The following is a 19,040-nucleotide window of genomic DNA, read 5'->3' as shown; positions in this document are numbered from 1 at the left end:
CCTGTCGCAGCCTTTTGTCAAGTGAAGCGCAGCAGTGGAGCAGCTCTCCATCAAACATCAGAACTGGAACCTGCCGGGAATACTGAAATGATCCCAGCAAGGAGGGAGAGGCTTCCCCCAGTGCTGTACCGAGCATCGAGAGCACTGAGCTTATGAAGGTGCAAAGGAGAGGACAAGAGTCAGGGACACCAAGGAGAGCAGAAGGGTGGTGAGAACTTTGCTTTTCCCGGTGTTGTATTTGTTTGATTTCTGTGCAAATTACCATCAGGAATTCCCAGGAACAGCTTTCTCCCTGCTTTGGGAATGAGTGAGCACAGTGCCACTGCCCAAAGCAGCACCAGCGTGTGCGGTGCCAGGGAAAGCACACTTAATGCGTTTCTCCTCAGGATGTTAAGACATTTCCAAATTTTCCCTGCAATCATCTGCAATAAAGTCTATTTCTTATTGCTGTGAGCTCCGCTCAGTCCATGAGATACATTATCTCATGCTGCAAAGAGATGGCAACCCTTCACCCTGCCAAACTGAACCGGGTCATGTTGTCCATGTAATTGCTCCTTTCCTTTCCTACTTGGGGGAGTGCAGAGGAGGAATCCTGGTTCTCTGGCTCGATGATACCGTGTGTCTATCTTTAAATTACCTCTCAAAAGTTTCTGTAGAGATGGAAGTGAAGCGAAAGGGCACTTTACCCATTTAAAAATGCTGCTCCCTTCCCCCAGGTGTGGAATCTGCCCCTGCAGGTTATAAATCCCTCACTGCTTGGGAAGCTCCATTTCCTGGTGCGTTTCCCGCGGTGGGAGAAGCAAGGCAGCATTTTTGTTTTCTGGGGTGAAGGATGGCACCGTGGCAGCTCACTTACCGTCATGGTGCCATCGCGGAGCCCCGACTCGGGCCTGGGTGGCGCCTGCAGCCGCTCCATGGACCACTTGTCCACCACGGATGACACGTGTGGGTTCTCGATGTTGAGCAGCCGAAAGCCCGTCATGTTCACCCCACTGTACCTGTAGGGCTCCAGGTCCAGTGCAAACAGGTCCTAAAGCACCGGCAAGAACACAGACAAAACCATTGGTAGAGGAAATTGTGGGGCTTTCTCCCTGTGCCCACCCTGGCTTGCATTTGAAACCTGACCGAGCCCAGGCTGCGTGAGATGGGTGACATAGCACACATCTGCTTCTGGGAATGAGAAGATCAGTTCCCCATGGCAGAACTGCTTTGCAAGCAACCTGCACATTTTAATTTCCAGCAGTGCTGCAGCTCTGACAGGCCGACATGAGGAATTAGCTGGCCAGCGTCAAGCTTCCTTCTGAGCTTGGGGGAGGAAAATTCCGAGAGACGCGGCGAGCACTGTGCTTTGGCTGCTCAGGAATCCCATTTTCCCCTGCCTGCCTCCCCAGGCACCTCTGCCAGGCTGAGGGATGGATATGTCAGTGCATGCAGGCTCCATGTGCTCTTGACATTTACAGGACAGGAAAAGAATGGGCATTTGGGGTGACTGAACCATGTGGGAACCTCCCGAGTTCTGCTTGTACCATCAAAGAAAACATAGGGGTTTGCTTCTAATATAAAATTTCTTGAGTGCTTTCATCCATTTGTGATTTGGTGGTTTTATAAGTAAATGAAACTATTAAACAGTGATGAAGAACAGTGCCCACAGTGCAAAGCCATTGGTTCTTTATTTTGTTTCACTCTGGTTCATCTGTACTAATGGTTTCCCATTAACCAGCATACTGCAATTAATTTTCACTGCATTAAAGCGTTAGCCGGCCCCAGAAATGGGGCCAAACAGCTTTCTTGAGAAATTGTGTGTCCTGATATTCCTAAGGACCGTTAGCACCCATTCTCCAGGGGTTTCCTTGACTAATGGCAACAAATATCTCCTAGAAAAAGGGGAAACAGAGGAAATTCCCCCCCCAGATGTTCATGGCATTCCTTACCAGTGTTGTAAAAAAGTAGTGGTAGTATTCTGTCATCATTCCCATGGAGAGAATCTGTGAAAGAGATGGAAAGGTGAAGGTACTTTATTCTGAAAGCTCCCAGCGTGCTGCAGTGACCTTGAAAAGCAAGGGTTAAACACATCACAGGCCATGAGAGCTTGATTGCAATAAACCCTACATTTTTCTTTAGGAGCCAAAAATATCCTGTTGTATTTAAATGATGTTTTTATCACCTCTGCTCAGGAAAGAGATTAAAGATTGCAAAACTTCCAGGACAAGAAAAATTACTAGAGATAACAAGATGCTGATTTTGAAAACATTTTAGTCTGCAGTCTGGAAGTGTCAAAAAGGAATTTATTAGCAGACAACACGGTTTGTAGGGAGAAGTGTTTAGGGGCAGGTTTTTGTATTCTGCTGCCAGGTGAGAACGGGACCCTGGTGAGGGCTCAGGGGTAGAGGAAAACAGAAAAAAGGAAGTTCTCTAAGTGCCTTTTATTCCCCTGGGGAACGTGGGCCAGCAGGAGGGTGCCAAAACAGCTGGGATGGAAGAAACTTTGGGCTGGATTGGTCTTCTGGAGGTTTAAATGGACACTGCTGGCCACCTCGGGCAGAGGAGGACAAGGTTTTCCTTCCCAGCCCTTGTGCTGCAGGACAGTTCCTGATGAATGTGCTTTACTCCCTCAGCCCTCCCCAAAATCAGCGGGAATGCTTACAAAAATCACTGGGAATGCTTACAAAATCAGTGGGAATGCTTACAAAATCACTGGGAATGCTTACAAAATCAGTGGCAGTGCTTTCATACCCCCGAGGATGTGTGGGTACCAGCTGGCTGCTCCACAGCCTCCCTGCAGCCTTCCTCCACTTGTCCTCACCTCCCCACATGCTCTCGCCAGGATGGGAGAATTCTGCCCTCTCTGGGATCTTGTGAGGAGGAATTATAAACTGGGAAACTGCTGAGGAATTCATTGCCACGACAGAAACACAAACCAAGGTTAACTCCTGCTCAGTCCTGATCCCAGCAATGTAAGGATCTGTTATTTATACCCTTTTAGGACAGTTTTTGGAGTGCCTGAATAGCTGTTTGAAAGGCAGGGGGGAAAAGTGGGATTTGGCTGGCCAAAATTCCCTTTCCTAGCAGAAGCCTCTGAACATGAGCTGAGTGATTTGCTATGGCAATTCCTCACATAAACAAAAAAAAAGAAAGAAAAAGCAAGGGAGAAAGAAACCCCCGAACTTTCTGAGCTGCAGCAGATAATAAAACCAGCTCAGTGTTAATCGCCAGCAACTGATCCTTTTCCAGCCGCTAAAAGTCAAGCCAGAAGGCAACTATTTCATTGAAATGCTCCACTGGATTTACACATCAAAATTGCCTTTTTTATTTCTGGTTTTATTAATCGTCTTCTATTCTGTTTCTTGGAGCGCTTTTATTACCTGTAGAATAAGCTGGAGGCCGCTGTTCCTTCCCTGTTTATGCACAGATAACAATACAGGGCTGCAGCCAGGGGAACTTTGTGTGCTGCGCTTCCCAGCTGACTTGGCTGGACTCAGTCCCCCGCCCTGGAGCCTGGATTTCTGTGGTTTTGCAAAGGAGGTGCCAAATTTGTGGGATTTTTATGGTGCAGATCTCCTTTGAGCTGAAACTGCTCTGAAACAGCCCAGTTATGACCCTGAGGGGCTCAGAGCAGCTGCCAGGTTAAAGAAATGTGGTCTGAGCCCAAGAGATGCCCAAACACCTTTGGTCCATTGCAGGATGTCTGCAGTCAGTCCATGGTGGTGCTTTAGGGTGAAAGCAGGTTCTCATCACTTTACATGGGGATCCAAATGCCCAGACTGAAGTTTGGATTTTCCAGCTTGGATTGCAACCTGAGACAGGAGAACTGAGAGGTCCCTGACACGGGGCAGCCAGACAAGGGAGAGCCAAGGGCAGCCTGCGTGTCTGGGAAGCATCTCCCAGCTTTTGCTGCTGCAGCTGCAGTGCTGAAGGTAAGCAGAGACCCGAGGAGAACAGCCTGACAGGAGGGTTTGCCTCTGAAAGCTCCCTGGATGGGAGATTTTAGGAGAATATTGATCAATGTCTGTGAATAGAGCTGGCAGGACGCACACAGAGCTGGGGATGGTCATCATTGCAGAAGCCATGATGCAGGTTTGTTCTTTAAAATAAAAGCACCCTGAGACAAGGCACAGAAAATGCCCAAATAAAGAAGCAAAAGCCCAAAATCCACCAACAAACAGAAACAAAGCACCTGAACAGAACAGCCTTAACTGGTTGTCCTCCCCTCTCTCAGTCATTGAGGATGATATTTAGCTATCAGCTATTTAGCACTTTGGCATGCCTGTGACATGTACATTAGATACCAAATAGGGGCCTTTTATTTGTGGATCAAACAGGCTTTGCAATAACAATTTAAGGGAAATATGGCTGCTAAGCAAAATTCACACTAAAAGATGGTTTAATGGTCTGATACAGGAAAACAGGAGGTGGAATCAAGTCAGAGCAAAAGCAAGAGGAATGCTGAGAATCATGCTGGACATCCCAAAGCATCAATAACTCCCAAGCTTTAATTCCCTGGATGCTCCTGTCAGTGTAAATAAGAGTTTCCAGGGCTCCTCTGCTGAATGTTTGCAGCACAGCAGACACAGGAAAGCAGCTCCCAGCAGCTCCCAGGAGCAGGGCAATAAAAGCCTGCTTGGACCAAGGATGGATTTCAGGCTGGGACACCCCTGAAGCAGCTGGCAAAGCTTCCCACAGAGCAAGTGACCTGAAAGAGAGAAGCAGCCTAGGAGAGAGAGGTAAAGGCAACATCTCTGTGTGCCTGCCCACAGGAAACTGGGATGAGGTTTCACTGCACATTGCTATTTAAATAACTTTGCATGTAATTATGTAAATAATTATGCACCTGATACAAATGTCCTATTTAAATAATAATAGCTTTTACTAACAGTGGAATTCAGATGAATGTAAACTAGGGAAATCAGCCTCAAATATTCTTGTACATCTCCTGCCCAGCCTTCCCTGTATAACATTTGTTCTTCAGCCAAACTCAGATATGGTTGGACAATGGGAGATAAAGACACTTCCATCTCTAATTATCCATTCCAGATCAGGAGCCTGAGCCTTGTCCTTTGCAGCTGTGCACTTTCAGCTGTGGGTCGTGAACCACGAAATGAATCCAAAAAAGTATCAGTGGCCAAATTATATATGGCAAGCTGACAGAGACTGGATAAAAATACTCTCTCTTATGTCTGAAAATCTCTTTTGGGTGCTCTGTTCCTGGCTTGAATCACATCCCAGCTCTAACTTGCATTTGTTCAACTTGTAAAATCTCCCTGCCTCATTTAGATCCATTGTCAGTCTGCCTTCGAGGCGGGTTGGAAATGGAATGATGGGCAAGTGCATTAGCAGGAACTGCACCGAATCCTGTGCTTGCTTTCACTCTGCATTTCCCCCTCTCAAGCTATTATTTCATTTCATGGCCATTAAATGCATTTCATTTTCCAATTAATTAGCCTCACTGTTTTCTAAAGCCAGTCCCTCCCTGCTGCTCAGCCACACGGGGACACCTGGGGGATCTGCCACTGCTGCTTCTCCCGTGGAAGTGGGAGCAGAGCTAATCCTGCCTTTTCTTAGCAGGGAGTGGGCTCCAGCCTACCTGCCAGGTTCCTCGAAGGAGCACAGTCAGGAGCTGAAGTTTTCTATTCTCACATCTATTACTGTACCAGGAATGTACTCCATGGTGACACCTGGTTTTTCAACCTTCTGGAGGAACTGAATTAATGATTCTTTTCGTTGTCTGTCACATTGTCTCTACAAGATGCTCTGTGAGAGCCTTAAACCTGATTAAATATACAGTACACTTCCTCAAATGTATTTTGGGGGTGTGAAGAAAGGAGTAGGTAATTTAAGGTTAGCAGGGTTGTACTTTGTGAGGGGTGAGTTTGCCTAGCAGTAAAATCTGTGTTCATTCCTGGTGTATTAGCACAAACTGAGGGTTAAGCAAAACAACTCGACCTCATACAAAAGGCAGTATCAGACTGAACAGTGTGCAGGATAAATTGCAGGATTTGTGCATAAAACAGATGGCACTTTGCAAGAGCCATATTTAATTTACCCAGGGAGTGCTTGCCTAATGCAGACAGAGCACCAACCCTCTGTCCACCAAATATTCCAGGTAAATGCCATAACCAGCAAAGGAGCCTTCTTGGGCTGCTCAGGGACTGAGGACATCCAGGCTCTGAGTGTGTCAGAGAGAAGGGGAAATGTGGGAATTCAGAAAATAGCTTGTTCAGCTGTGTGCAGGCTCTGTATTTTGGTTGAATTAGGTTATCGATTCACCTGTTCTTGTTGTGCACACAAGGAAGTGTGGCTTCATGGGGTTTTAGTGGAAGCCATAAATAAGCAGAAATTAGAGAAGAAATCTATCTTTTGTGGTGTTTTTTAAAGCAGAGACTGGAGGTGGTGAGTGGAGAGGTGCACACACTGCCAGCACAGCTCCAGCAGAGTTCTGGGCTAATCCTGCTCCCAGAGGAGCTTATGGGCACCTCCCTCCCTGGGTAACAAGCAGTGCCACAGCTGGTGTCCCCTCCCTGTTCCATGGGCTACCAAACACCTACTACCTAAAAACAGTGAACAGACAAGAAAGAGCTGCTGTAGGGACAGCTTTAGGTGACCTTGAGTCCTGCTCCTGTTAGAAATCTTACATAATTTAACAACACCTGTTTTTCCTGTGATGGCTACTGGTGTGTTTGCAAAGCCAAAAATATTCTCTACAGATGTCACAGAGTTTCCTTGAAATGATTTCTCCAGTGTTTGATATCTTGCTTCCAGACAGGGTAAAATGACAGAGGGGTTTGTGAGTGCAGGGATAGGGAGGTGAACCAGGGCTCTTCCTGTAACCTGCCATCAGGGGAGTCCCACAGCAATTCGGAGCCCTCCACGCCTGCACATTTCACAGCTGTTTCTGGCAGGGAGGGACTCAACCCCCGAGTTATTGCTGCCAGCATCCACACCCAGCCACAGAACTAGCTCACAGAAAAGCCATTTTCCCTTTCTTTCCAGCCTGTATTTATGTTGTTTCCTCTCCCACAGCACTGACCCACAGGTGTACCTCTCTCAATCTTCCTGTTATCTCCCACACTGTCATTCCCTCTCCTTCCCCCAGTTCTTCAGGCACTGGAGAGCATTATCTGTATCTGCAGCCTGTCACTTCTCTGGCTGATCCATATCCCACACAAACTTTTCTGCTGCTTTGCCCTGCTTTAGTGCATCTTTCAGCACTCCCTCCTCTTCTTTTGACACTTGGGTTTTGTTTTGGGGTTTTTTTCCATACTCAGCCTGGCATATTGGAAGATTTGTGCCTTCTGCATTGTGCCAGACATCTGTACCTTCATCTTGCCGGTCCTTCAAAATCTGTGTTGTCAACTTAACTCTTCCCCCACAGATCTCCTTTTGGAGCAGCCAAAAGTGGGGATACTTTTGGGCAGCCCTGCAAGAAGCAGACTGGGGGGACAGCCCACTCCCCCTGCCCAAGCAGTGCCCTACAGTGCCCTCCCCACCCCTGAACTTCAAAGCATTCACAGAGAGGAAATCCTAACATGTGCTGCAGGGCAGCATTCCTGAGAGCAGGAAACCTCACCCTACAAGCTCACAGGAATTTTGTGCTGCAGCTGATTCTGCAAGTCCCAGTTCTCTACAGCCTGGAGAGGAAGAGTCCAGGCTCCACACAGGAATGCAATAACTTGCCTTACCAACTTTGGCATGAAAAGCTGCTCTGCAGAACCTCAGTATTTCAGTAAAACATTCTGGGATGGGAACAGAAAGGGACTTTTATGGGCACTTAGTTAGTGGAAGCTCTCTGGTGCTCTATTGTGATCAGGGTATCACATCAGCTTGATTGGCAGGAGAAATAACAACTCATCCCTCATCCCTGCAGGTGCAGCAAGAAGGGATCTGCCCTCAAAATGTATGGAGCTATTTTCTGCAGGCTAACACTGTGCTTTAGACTTTGATTGTCAAGGAATATACAACAAGTGACACCAGTAAATTCTGATTCCCACCACTCCTTGTGTGCCCCTGGGAACGTGCCAGCCCATTAATGTCAAGCTGTGTTTGTCCTTGCCTGCTGTGGCTGCCCAAATCTCACACTTGGGCTAGGCCAGCCCTCACACAACAACCTCTCTCATTGCTTTAAAAGATAGTTTTTTCTTCTGATTCTGCCCCCTTTTTTTTTTTTTTTTAATGGGAAAGAAATAAAAACTCTGTTGATTAAACCAGGACAAGCTGAAGCCCATGAAGTGATGCTGTCCCTAGTCAGGCAGCGCCTGGAATGTCAGAAAGAAAAGCCTTTTTGCTCCTGTGGGACACACGTGGGGCTCTCTGGGCATGTCAGGGGCTCTGTGGCACCTTTTGTTGTCACTTCTGTCCCTGCATTCACAAACCCCTGGCCCAGGCCTTTGGGTTTAGTGCTCCCAGGAAGTGAAATCAGAGAGGATTTCAGGGTACAAGGCTGAGGTGGAGCTCTGCGTCCCCGTCCCTGGTACCTGCTTGAGGATTTCTGCCGCCGTCTCGTGCGAGCAATCGAATATCACATAGAACTCCTTGCCCTTCTTCATTTCCTTCAGCAGAGGCCTGGCATCCTTGTTCCCAGAGGGCAGCTGGCGGATTTTGATTTTAATGTTGTATCTGGAAGGGGCTTTGATGAGCTCCTGCAGGCGAATGAGACCTGAAAAATGACAGGCAAGGACACAATCACCATCCTGTGCCACAAGGATTTCTTGTCAGTTAAACAGGGTTTCTCACACTCCACTCTCCCTAAGGATAATTGCTAGTTACATATTTGACAGCTTCCTAACTAATATTATTAAAGCCTTTCATTCCCATGTTTATACTTGGCTTCAACATCTAAATATTTTGAAAGGTGTTTTTAACTGGTTGACTACAGGATATGTTTGCATTGATATAATACAATATAAACATATTGCAGTACGTTTAAATTGAGACATAAAAAGCAAATAAGGCTTCTTCTTGTGCAGCTCATTATTATTCCAATACCAAACAGCAAGAAGATAAAACTGATAAAGCCTCTAACTTTCCTGCCTGATGTCACTCAGCAGCTGTGAGATCTTACAGAATCTTTTGAGATGCAGCTCTATGTCCTCAAACACAGGTGATTTCTCAGAGCTGGTGTTCAGCTGGAACAGCTTTACATGCCTTAGCTGAAGTCAGTGGAGCTCAGCCAGAGCCTCGTCCAAGTGTTTAAACACAGTGCAGTTCCACTGGCTAAATCAGCACTCCTGTGCCATTTGCCATTTGCCTCCAAAACCGAGGGAAGATAGTTAAGAGCTCTTTGAGGTGTGTGATTACAGCCTCTCATTATCCATGAATGCAATTCTCCCACAAAAAATTCCTGATCTCCTGCTGAGGGGAAGGAAAAGGCTGCCTTAAAAACATGCATAGAGAGAGAGAGAACACAGGCAAGGAGTGCTTCTCGAACAAAAATCAAACAAATTATTAAAATTAAGGAGCTCCTGCCTCTCCTGCTGGGAGTGGAGATAATATTTGTGTGGGGTGTGAACATGGTTGAGTGGCACATTGAAGGCAAGACAAAGCTCCCTCTTCCCTCCCAGATTCTGAGGGCTCACTGAGTCCAGGGCTTTTGGCTTTCACTCAATACTGGACACGTGGAGGGAGAAGCTGCTGTCCCTCCTCATCAACAGAGAATGTGGAACATTCTGAGTGTCCAGCTGGAAATGCTGCATGCACTGGGAGCTGGCCAGGGGCCAGCTGAGGAACAGAGACCACTGGAGCTGGCTATGGTGGGAAAGGGGTCGGTGTCACCTGGCTGGAAAGTGCAGCCCAAGTCCCAAGGGCTCGCTCCTGTCTGCAGTGCCCTGGGACAGCAGCTCCAGGAGGGAAAGCTGAGGTTTGGGAGGAGGAGTCCAGCATTCATGGAAGCCTTCATCTCATCCACACCTCGTACTGAGAACTGGTGTTTGTCTTCCCAGCAACAAAAAGTGCTTGAGTGCAGGTGTGGTGAAAAACAAAAAAAAAAAAAAACCAACAAAAAAAAAAAAAATAAAGGACTTTCCAACCCACCTTCCTCTCCATTTAGGGGGGAGAAATTACTGTGTGCCTTAAAATATCTCCTTTGGTCACATCAGACTGGGACCTTGCACTTCCCAACACTTCCTGCTGCCACGTGAAGTGGAGATGGAGCCTAAGTGTGGTGTCCTGGAGAAGCCAAAGCAGCCATGGAAAGAACTGCAGCTCTTTTTCTGGAGGACATGGCAAAAGCCTGACCCCCTGAGCCCATCCAGTGCCACCCCCTACCCTGGGCAGGGACACCTCCCAGGAGACGAGGGTGCTCCGTCCTACCCAGCCAAATTGTTTTTATTCCTTGTGGTGTAACCATGTCAAACATCAGGGATGGGAAACAAAAGAGCTTGGGTTAACTGGCATCACTCTAACCCCAAATCCAAGAACTATTTATACTGATCAAAGTTGACATGTTTACTTTCCTGACTCTGGGTTAATAAGATGATTGATGATTAATTTACTTTGCAAATACCTCTGCAAATGAAATCTCTTTAATATCAGGCATTTTTGTAGCTGAGCACTTGGTGTTTTGGAATGCCAACTTGATATGGTGGTTGGTGGACTGGAAAAAACCTCTCCTTGTTTCTATTCTGTCTAGAAGATGTCTCTAGGAACTACTGCAGAAAGTCCAGTGGGAGGCACAGAGAGGGTGAGGGGTCTGGAGCATCTCTTCTATGAGGAGAGGCTGTGGGAGCTGGGCCTGGTCACTCTGGGCAAGGGAAGGCTGAGAGGGGATCCCTTAATGCACACCAACATCCCCTCAATGCACACCAACATCCCCTCAGTGCACACCAACATCCCCTCAATGCACACCAACATCCCCTCAGTGACACCAACATCCCCTCAGTGACACCAACATCCCCTCAGTGCACACCAACATCCCCTCAGTGACACCAACATCCCCTCAATGCACACCAACATCCCCTCAGTGACACCAACATCCCCTCAGTGACACCAACATCCCCTCAGTGCACACCAACATCCCCTCAGTGCACACCAACATCCCCTCAGTGACACCAACATCCCCTCAGTGCACACCAACATCCCCTCAATGCACACCAACATCCCCTCAGTGCACACCAACATCCCCTCAATGCACACCAACATCCCCTCAGTGACACCAACATCCCCTCAGTGCACACCAACATCCCCTCAATGCACACCAACATCCCCTCAGTGACACCAACATCCCCTCAGTGCACACCAACATCCCCTCAATGCACACCAACATCCCCTCAGTGACACCAACATCCCCTCAGTGCACACCAACATCCCCTCAATGCACACCAACATCCCCTCAGTGACACCAACATCCCCTCAGTGACACCAACATCCCCTCAGTGCACACCAACATCCCCTCAATGCACACCAACATCCCCTCAGTGCACACCAACATCCCCTCAGTGACACCAACATCCCCTCAGTGCACACCAACATCCCCTCAGTGACACCAACATCCCCTCAGTGCACACCAACATCCCCTCAGTGACACCAACATCCCCTCAATGCACACCAACATCCCCTCAGTGCACACCAACATCCCCTCAGTGCACACCAACATCCCCAGGGCTCTCAGAGGATGGTGCCAGACTCTGCTCAGTGGTGCCAGTGACAGGATGAGGAGCAGTGGCCGTGAACTGAAACACAACAAGTTCCACCTCAGCCTGAGGAAGAACTTCTGTCCATGGAGGGGCAGAGCCCTGGGACAGCTGCCCAGGGTGGGCCTGGAGTCTCCCTCTCTGGGGACATCCCAAAATCCCAAATTCCTGTGTCACCTGCTCCAGGTGACCCTGCCTTGGCTGGGGGGTTAGACTGGGTGATCTCCAGGTTCTGGGATCCTGGGATCAGTTTGAGGCTGTATTACGGGTTCCAGAAGCAGGAAGCAAAATGGGATTGACTATTCAAACCCCAGGGGCTCTGTCCCGAGCTCTGGTGAAGCGAGCAGCTTTCCAAAAGCCACAGCAGTAGCGGGACAGGGCTTTTTCTCCTGTAAGCCAGGGCAGCTGCTGAGGGCATGGCAGGGTCTGATGGACCCCGGCCCCGCAGCCCAGCCCCACTCACCCGTGCTGTCCTCGTACACCACGGTGACAATTTTCCAGTTGTAGTAGAGCACGAGGTCCAGGACGGCCCTGCTGATGGCAGCGTAGTCGGGGTACAGGTTGATGTAGAAGGCATCCCTGTTGTCCACGGTGGGGTGCTTCCAGCGGGTCTGGATGTGCGGCACCTCCAGGGCGTTGCAGATGGACTGCACGGCGCTGACCGACGAGCTGTGAGCCGGCCCGAACAGCGCTGCCACACCCAGGGCCAGCTGGTCACAGGCTGAGGGGACAGGAGGCTCTTGGTGGGCAAAAGCACGGGACCTGTGGGATGCTCACTGCCAGCTTTTATCCTGCTCCCATCCCCATCCCTTCAAAGAGAGAACGGAGCACTGCATTGCTCTGGGACCCACCGAGAGATGTGCCAGTGGCTCCTGAGGTCTTCAGGGGTGATTTAGAGGGTTAAGGGAAAGGCTGAGGGAGCTGGGAAAGGGGCTCAGCCTGGAGAAAAGGAGGCTCAGGGGGCCCTTCTGGCTCTGCACAACTCCCTGACAGGAGGGGACAGCCGGGGGGTAACAGGAGGACAGGGAATGGCCTCAGGCTGGGCCAGGTTGGACATCAGCAGGAATTTCCTCATGGAAAGGGGTTTTACACAGTGGCAGGGGCTGCCCAGGGAGGTTTGGAGTCCCCATCCCTGGAGGTGCCCAAGGAAAGGTTGAGGTGGCCCTGGGCTGGGGACAGGGTGGGGATCAGGCACAGCTGGGAGTCCATGGGCTCAGAGGTCTTTTCCAACTTCTGGTTTGAATGTGGTTCTGAAAATGGCTTTACTGATCAGCTTTATACCCTTGACCCTGCTTGCCACAACCAAAACCTTCTCTGCTCATTGCCTTGCAGATCACATGGATTCCTGGACTGCCTTTCTCAGAATGGCTTCATCCTGAAGGAACCAGGAGCTCTCTGGCTGCCCAAGGAATGTCACAGAAATGAAGTTCCACTGCAGAGCATCAGGTAATACATCCCTGGAGCCACAGCAGGCTCCCCGTGGATCCCCTGGGACCGACACCTTTCTACCTGTGTGAGCTTCTCTAATTTGAGGCTGCTGCAGGGAGCTGAGCAGCAAAGGGCTCCACGCTCCATAATCTGTGTTTTCAGAGCAGCCAGGAATGCCTACAGCCCTCGGGAAATAAAGAACCCTCACACACTGGCGTTTATACCCCTCCAAATCAGCCAAATACGTCAACAAAGGCTTCCTTCTCCTTGTGCCCATATCTCAGCCTGAAGAGCCCTGCCTGCAGCTGTCTTTGCATCTTTCTTTCTCTCCCATGTCTTTGCAGGCTAACAGGCAGGAGATGAAGTAATATCAGTTATTTCTGTCTATTGGTAAAATTTACTGCCAATGTTTTTTACAAGGCTCCCGACTGGGACAAGGTCCTGCACTGAGCTGCAGGGCTGCTCTCTTTGTGAGGGTGGGAAGGTTAGAAATTACTCTGATTGAAGGAAATATTAAATACACTGACTTCCACAATGAGCTGAGATTCTTTAAATTCCTGTTTAGCTCTCTGGCTGTAATAGAATATGACAGAAAATCAATTATTTTCTGTTTCCATTCTACAAATGAATGTTTCACAGACAGCATGAAGTGCACGGGCTTTCCAGGTTTAATTCAGAAGCCTTTCTAAAAGATCACAGGTTTTAATGTGCAAATTCCATAAATAACTTCAATAATTCATGATGAGAAGAAATTACTGCTGTCTGTGTGAGTTTCTTGCATGTATATTGACAACTTCCTATATATTAAGTGGAGAAGGCACTTTCACAACAGTCACAGAAGAGATTCTCACTCTACGGGGAATCTGAAATGCTGTATCTGCCTGGATCTGTATCTGCCTGGATTCTATCGATTATAAATCCACCACACTTGAGATTCTATAGTATATAGCTCCAGCATGTACCTGATAAGTGAAAAGGAATGCAGAAAGTGCCATTTAAAGCTATTTTTGATGTTCTTTGAAATCATTCTTCTTTTCTCCACTCTTCCTAAGAAACTGAAGTAGCATGAGGAAAATTTGGTAGTGTAGATGTTTGAAAGGTGACAGGTCACCAGCTTGGTTTCTGAAGTGAGGCATTTTTATTTTCCAGCCTTCTAGCAAATCCAGTTCCAGGAACTGGGCTGCTCTTTATAACATTTTATCAAACTTCAAGCTTGCTTCCTAGAGCCAAGGAACACATGGAGTTTAGGAATATTGTGACTTATTATCCCTCTCTGTTTTGGCCTGCAAGTCAATTAGATGGGAGTAAACTGGGCCATAATTTTCCTTCTCAAGAGAAAAAAAAAAAAGAAGAGGCAAAAAATTTCCCAAGTTGACCATTTCAATTCTTACAGTTGTTTATAACAGAGAAACTTATTTCTATCCCCAGGCCACTGAGCATTATTATTTAAGGCCAGGGGGACTACTGGCCTCTGGTCCTTAAAATGCAGTGGAAATAATTTACCAGTAATGGGTATCTGTGCTAATTATGGGTTGTGGCATCCCACTGTGCTTCCTGTGAGTCCCTGATCATTTTTCTTCAGAATTCCAGGTGGCAAATCTATGTTTTGGAAAGAAAAGTGGCTTGGACTCGTCACCTGCCATCTGGGGCTCTTAGCATGCAGACAGGACGTAGGGGTTTATTCAGAAAGCACATGACAGGTCCAAGCCCAGCTTGATTCTTAGTTCAACCACCTTTGAAAGATTAATTTTCTGTTCCTGTTGGTACACATGATGCAAGCAGGGCAGAAAAGGAGATCAGGATGGGGAAAGGCACAGAGCACAAACCACACATGTAACTGACACAGTAATTGAGATATTTACCTCTTCTTGAGGCTTCAAAACTATCGAAAAGGTTAATTCTCTGGATGTCATAGGTTAATGTGGTATTAGGCATCAGTGTTCTGTTTCTATTAATGTTGGTGACAGCAAACTTGAACGCCAATTCTTCAATATTAACAGGTTCATTTTCCACAGTTTCAAATATCCCTCCTGTTGGAACAGAGATAAATGTGAAGGATTATTCACCTCTTAATTGCCGCACAGAAAGAGGGGAAAAAACAAATGATGAGCGTTCATCATGTCAAACCCGATGGCTGATCAAAGCACTACAGCAAGATCATTAATGATCATTAGTTTTTATCTGCACTGGGGTTAACTCAGTGCTGTGAATGTTGCTCTCAAACATCTGGGGAAGATGACGCGTGTTTATTGTCCAGCCTTTCCAGAGGAACATTTTAAATGCTTCTGAAAACTTCTACCCAGCTCCTTTCTAATGAAAGTAGGGATGGACATGGCTCTTGTTCTCCCTGCTCCAGTCTAATCCACATTTGGGAATGAGCCATGTGGACGTTTTCTGAAGTGTCCCTGCACATCTGGCCGTCCAAGATCCACTGAGGAGTTTGAGAGCAAACAGACTGAGAATCTCCCCTCAAGCTCTGTGTTTCCTGTGGATTTTCATAAACCTCAGGCAGCGTTGCTGGTCATTCCTCAGCTTGCTCAGGGACAGGGGAATATTTTTACTTTTTCCCAGGAAAAGGAGCTGAACCTGTGGACACAGCACAAGCTTTCCAAAAGGCAAGTGAGCAAGCTTTCCTAAAGAGGACTGGGAATAACCCAAATTTTGGAAGTGTAATGATCTTCCCTGGAGTGTATCCTGGGATGGGGAAGGTGTCTCGAGGCCACAGCCTGTCCCAGTAGGCTGGGATGTCCAGCCTCTAGAGACCTTACTGTGCCAACAGCATATTCCCACTGACCAGGGGCAGTGGGATTTGAGGAATGCACAGCAAACACAGCTAATTTTAAAAAACCAGCTCCTCTAAACAGCAATCTCCAGCTTCAGTGCTTGATTTTGCAAGTATAATTTACTCATTTAGTGCATGTCACTAGAGAATACTCTGGATTTCTCACACATTTCCCCATGTTGAATTTGAGGCCACTCTCTTTGTAATTTCTGGCAATCTGAATGCATTCAGCTCATGAGCTGCAATCTCCTGTGGTTTTGATTCCATGTAGGAATAGTGCAGCCATTAGCTGGCCATCAGAAATGGGAACACACTGGAATCAGAACCTGGTTTGAATTTTAATCCAGCAATGAAGAACCCTGGAGGCTACCAGCCCCAGTCTGGTAATGTTATCCCGGGCTCCTCTGGAATAAACAGCATTATTTTATCTCCTGAACCCACACAGAGCAATGCCTTGACATGACTTAAACAATCTGCCAGCTTCAGCAATTTTCTCGTACACTCCATGGATTTCTCACGTACAATGTGCAGGTATCAGAATCTAACACTTCTTCCCTCTTCCTCAGAAAACATCCGAGTGATTACAAAAGAGTGTAATACACAAAAACAGCCAAAAAATAAAATAAAAATAAAAATAAAAGCCTGAGTGCAGGACTTGGAACCAAAACATCCAGTGGAATGCTAAAAGCCAGCAGGATTTTCCAGAGCTGCAAACTCCAGAAAACCTGAAGGGAAAAAAAATCTAAAGCTTGTCCTTTCAAATCCAATCCTGTAATTCCTCATCCCAGCTATGATCCCAGCAAGTTTAGTGGTTAAATTCAATTATCTTTCCCTCATTTCACCCAAGGAAGACAATTCTTTTCAGCCTGGGCTTGGGCCAGAAATGTTCCACTGCTGAGTTTCCCTTGAATGCCTGAGGGAAGCAGCAGAGCATTGTTCCACCAGGGAAGGTGGATGTCACGGTACAGGGGACAGCCTGGATAACCTGGAAATAAGGGTGCCCACAATCCCTCCCCACTTCCAACAGGATGGGCATTCTGCCATTTGATCTTGGCAAAAAAAAACCCTCCACCTCAGAAATTATTACTGTGCATTCCAGCACTTTCTGCTTTTTTAATTTTTTTTTTTAATTAATTAAAACTACTTCATCCAACCACCCTTGAGGCAACCTTCATACCTGGATGTGCACAAGCACTTCCTCATTCTAGGGCCAGAACTATTTCCATCCCTCTAATCAACTGCCTGTTAAATGGAGATTAATTTTAATTAATGATGTATAACCAGGAACTATTTATACTTCATTAGCAGAATTCCTCTGGATTTTTCCTTTTGGAAAAGAGTGAACGCTCAGTGGGCAGCAGGAAGGCAGGGAGGGAAAGGAGGAGTGATGCAAAGAGGGGAAGTTTTGTGTGGATGCATTTTCTGAGCAAACAAATTAAACTCTGCACTATCAATACACTTGCAGGCTCTTTTTACACACATAATGGAGCAGGAAAGCACTCACAGGAACTCTGACTGCAGCCTTTATTTGTTGGTGACATACCCTGGATAAAACAGGGAGTCATGGAATGGTCTGGCTTGGAGGGGGTCTCAAAGCTCATCCAGTCCCACACCTATGGGCCAAGCCCATGAGGGAGTTTTTGAGGCAATAATTCCTTACTGTGACTGAGCTGGGGGATTTTGCATTTAAGAGGCTTGGACTGTACCTATTGGAGCTTGATTCTTCTGTTCAGGCCTATTCAGCTGCTAAAAAGGAGTTGAATTACTCGATAAATCTGCATCACAAACAAGCTGTGCTGTAGCATTTTCATCCATACATCCCTAATGAAATCCAGCAATTCCATAAATAGTCTCTTCTCCTTCTTCTGGTGCTGACTGACAGCCAAGCTCAGAATTTATTGTAAGGTCCAGGTTAAAAGAAAAACAGCAGAGTAAGTGACAAGTTTTATGAAGAACTAGTTTGTCAGATGATTCATTTAAATAAAATAATTATTGTACAACATTGTAAAAACAAATTAATGGGAGGAAGGGAGGAAGGGAGGGAGGGAGGGAGGGAGGGAGGGAGGGAGGGAGGAAGGGAGGAAGGGAGGAAGGGAGGAAGGGAGGAAGGGAGGAAGGGAGGAAGGGAGGAAGGGAGGAAGGGAGGAAGGAAGGAAGGAAGGAAGGAAGGAAGGAAGGAAGGAAGGAAGGAAGGAAGGAAGGAAGGAAGGAAGGAAGGAAGGAAGGAAGGAAGGAAGGAAGGAAGGAAGGAAGGAAGGAAGGAAGGAAGGAAGGAAGGAAGGAAGGAAGGAAGGAAGGAAGGAAGGAAGGAAGGAAGGAAGGAAGGAAGGAAGGAAGGAAGGAAGGAGGGAAGGAGGGAAGGAGGGAAGGAGGGAAGGAGGGAAGGAGGGAAGGAGGGAAGGAAGGAGGGAAGGAGGGAGGGAGGGAGGGAGGGAGGGAGGGAGGGAGGGAGGGAGGGAGGGAGGGAGGGAGGGAGGGAGGGAGGGAGGGAGGGAGGGAGGGAGGGAGGGAGGGAAGGAGGGAAGGAGGGAAGGAGGGAAGGAGGGAAGGAGGGAAGGAAGGAAGGAAGGAAGGAAGGAAGGAAGGAAGGAAGGAAGGAAGGAAGGAAGGAAGGAAGGAAGGAAGGAAGGAAGGAAGGAAGGAAGGAAGGAAGGAAGGAAGGAAGGAAGGAAGGAAGGAAGGAAGGAAGGAAGGAAGGAAGGAAGGAAGGAAGGAAGGAAGGAAGGAAGGAAGGAAGGAAGGAAGGAAGGAAGGAAGGAAGGAAGGAAGGAAGGAAGGAAGGAAGGAAGGAAGGAAGGAAGGAAGGAAGGAAGGAAGGAAGGAAGGAAGGAAGGAAGGAAGGAGGGAAGGAGGGAAGGAGGGAGGGAGGGAGGGAGGGAGGGAGGGAGGGAGGGAGGGAGGGAGGGAGGGAGGGAGGGAGGGAGGGAGGGAGGGAGGGAGGGAGGGAGGGAGGGAGGGAGGGAGGGAGGGAGGGAGGGAGGGAGGGAGGGAGGAATGTTAACTCAAGACAGAAATGATGTTCCAGGTAGGAAGCTGTTATTGCTGAGTGTGAAAACAAGCACTGGCTTTCATGTTGGGCTGCTGGTAGCACTTGGGTAATTTCTAATTGGTAACTGGTAAAATTGGTAATTGGGAAATTGTAAATTTTGGAGTCCTCCCTTTCAGTTCCCTCCTCCCTCAGTCAGAGACTGAATTCTCCACAGCAAATC

At 47.7% G+C, this 19,040-nt stretch overlaps 1 protein-coding gene across 1 annotated transcript in view; it reads right to left on the bottom strand.

Annotated features, from left to right (window-relative positions):
* The window catches only part of LOC131582114 (glutamate receptor ionotropic, kainate 1), a 105,329-nt gene that overhangs the window by 38,832 nt on the left and 47,457 nt on the right, over positions 1–19,040 (bottom strand). Inside the window, exons 2-6 of the mRNA XM_058844986.1 lie at positions 14,912–15,079; positions 12,085–12,342; positions 8,469–8,650; positions 1,932–1,985; positions 857–1,030 (exon numbers count right to left, since the gene is read on the bottom strand). Of these exons, the coding sequence (XP_058700969.1) occupies positions 857–1,030; positions 1,932–1,985; positions 8,469–8,650; positions 12,085–12,342; positions 14,912–15,079 (836 nt within the window). The remainder of the gene's footprint in view (positions 1–856; positions 1,031–1,931; positions 1,986–8,468; positions 8,651–12,084; positions 12,343–14,911; positions 15,080–19,040) is intronic.

Source organism: Poecile atricapillus, chromosome 1 (assembly GCF_030490865.1).
Source record: "Poecile atricapillus isolate bPoeAtr1 chromosome 1, bPoeAtr1.hap1, whole genome shotgun sequence".
Taxonomy (NCBI): domain Eukaryota; kingdom Metazoa; phylum Chordata; class Aves; order Passeriformes; family Paridae; genus Poecile; species Poecile atricapillus.
Note: the sequence above shows the minus strand (reverse complement) of the source record. Positions and strands in the feature narration are given on the sequence as shown.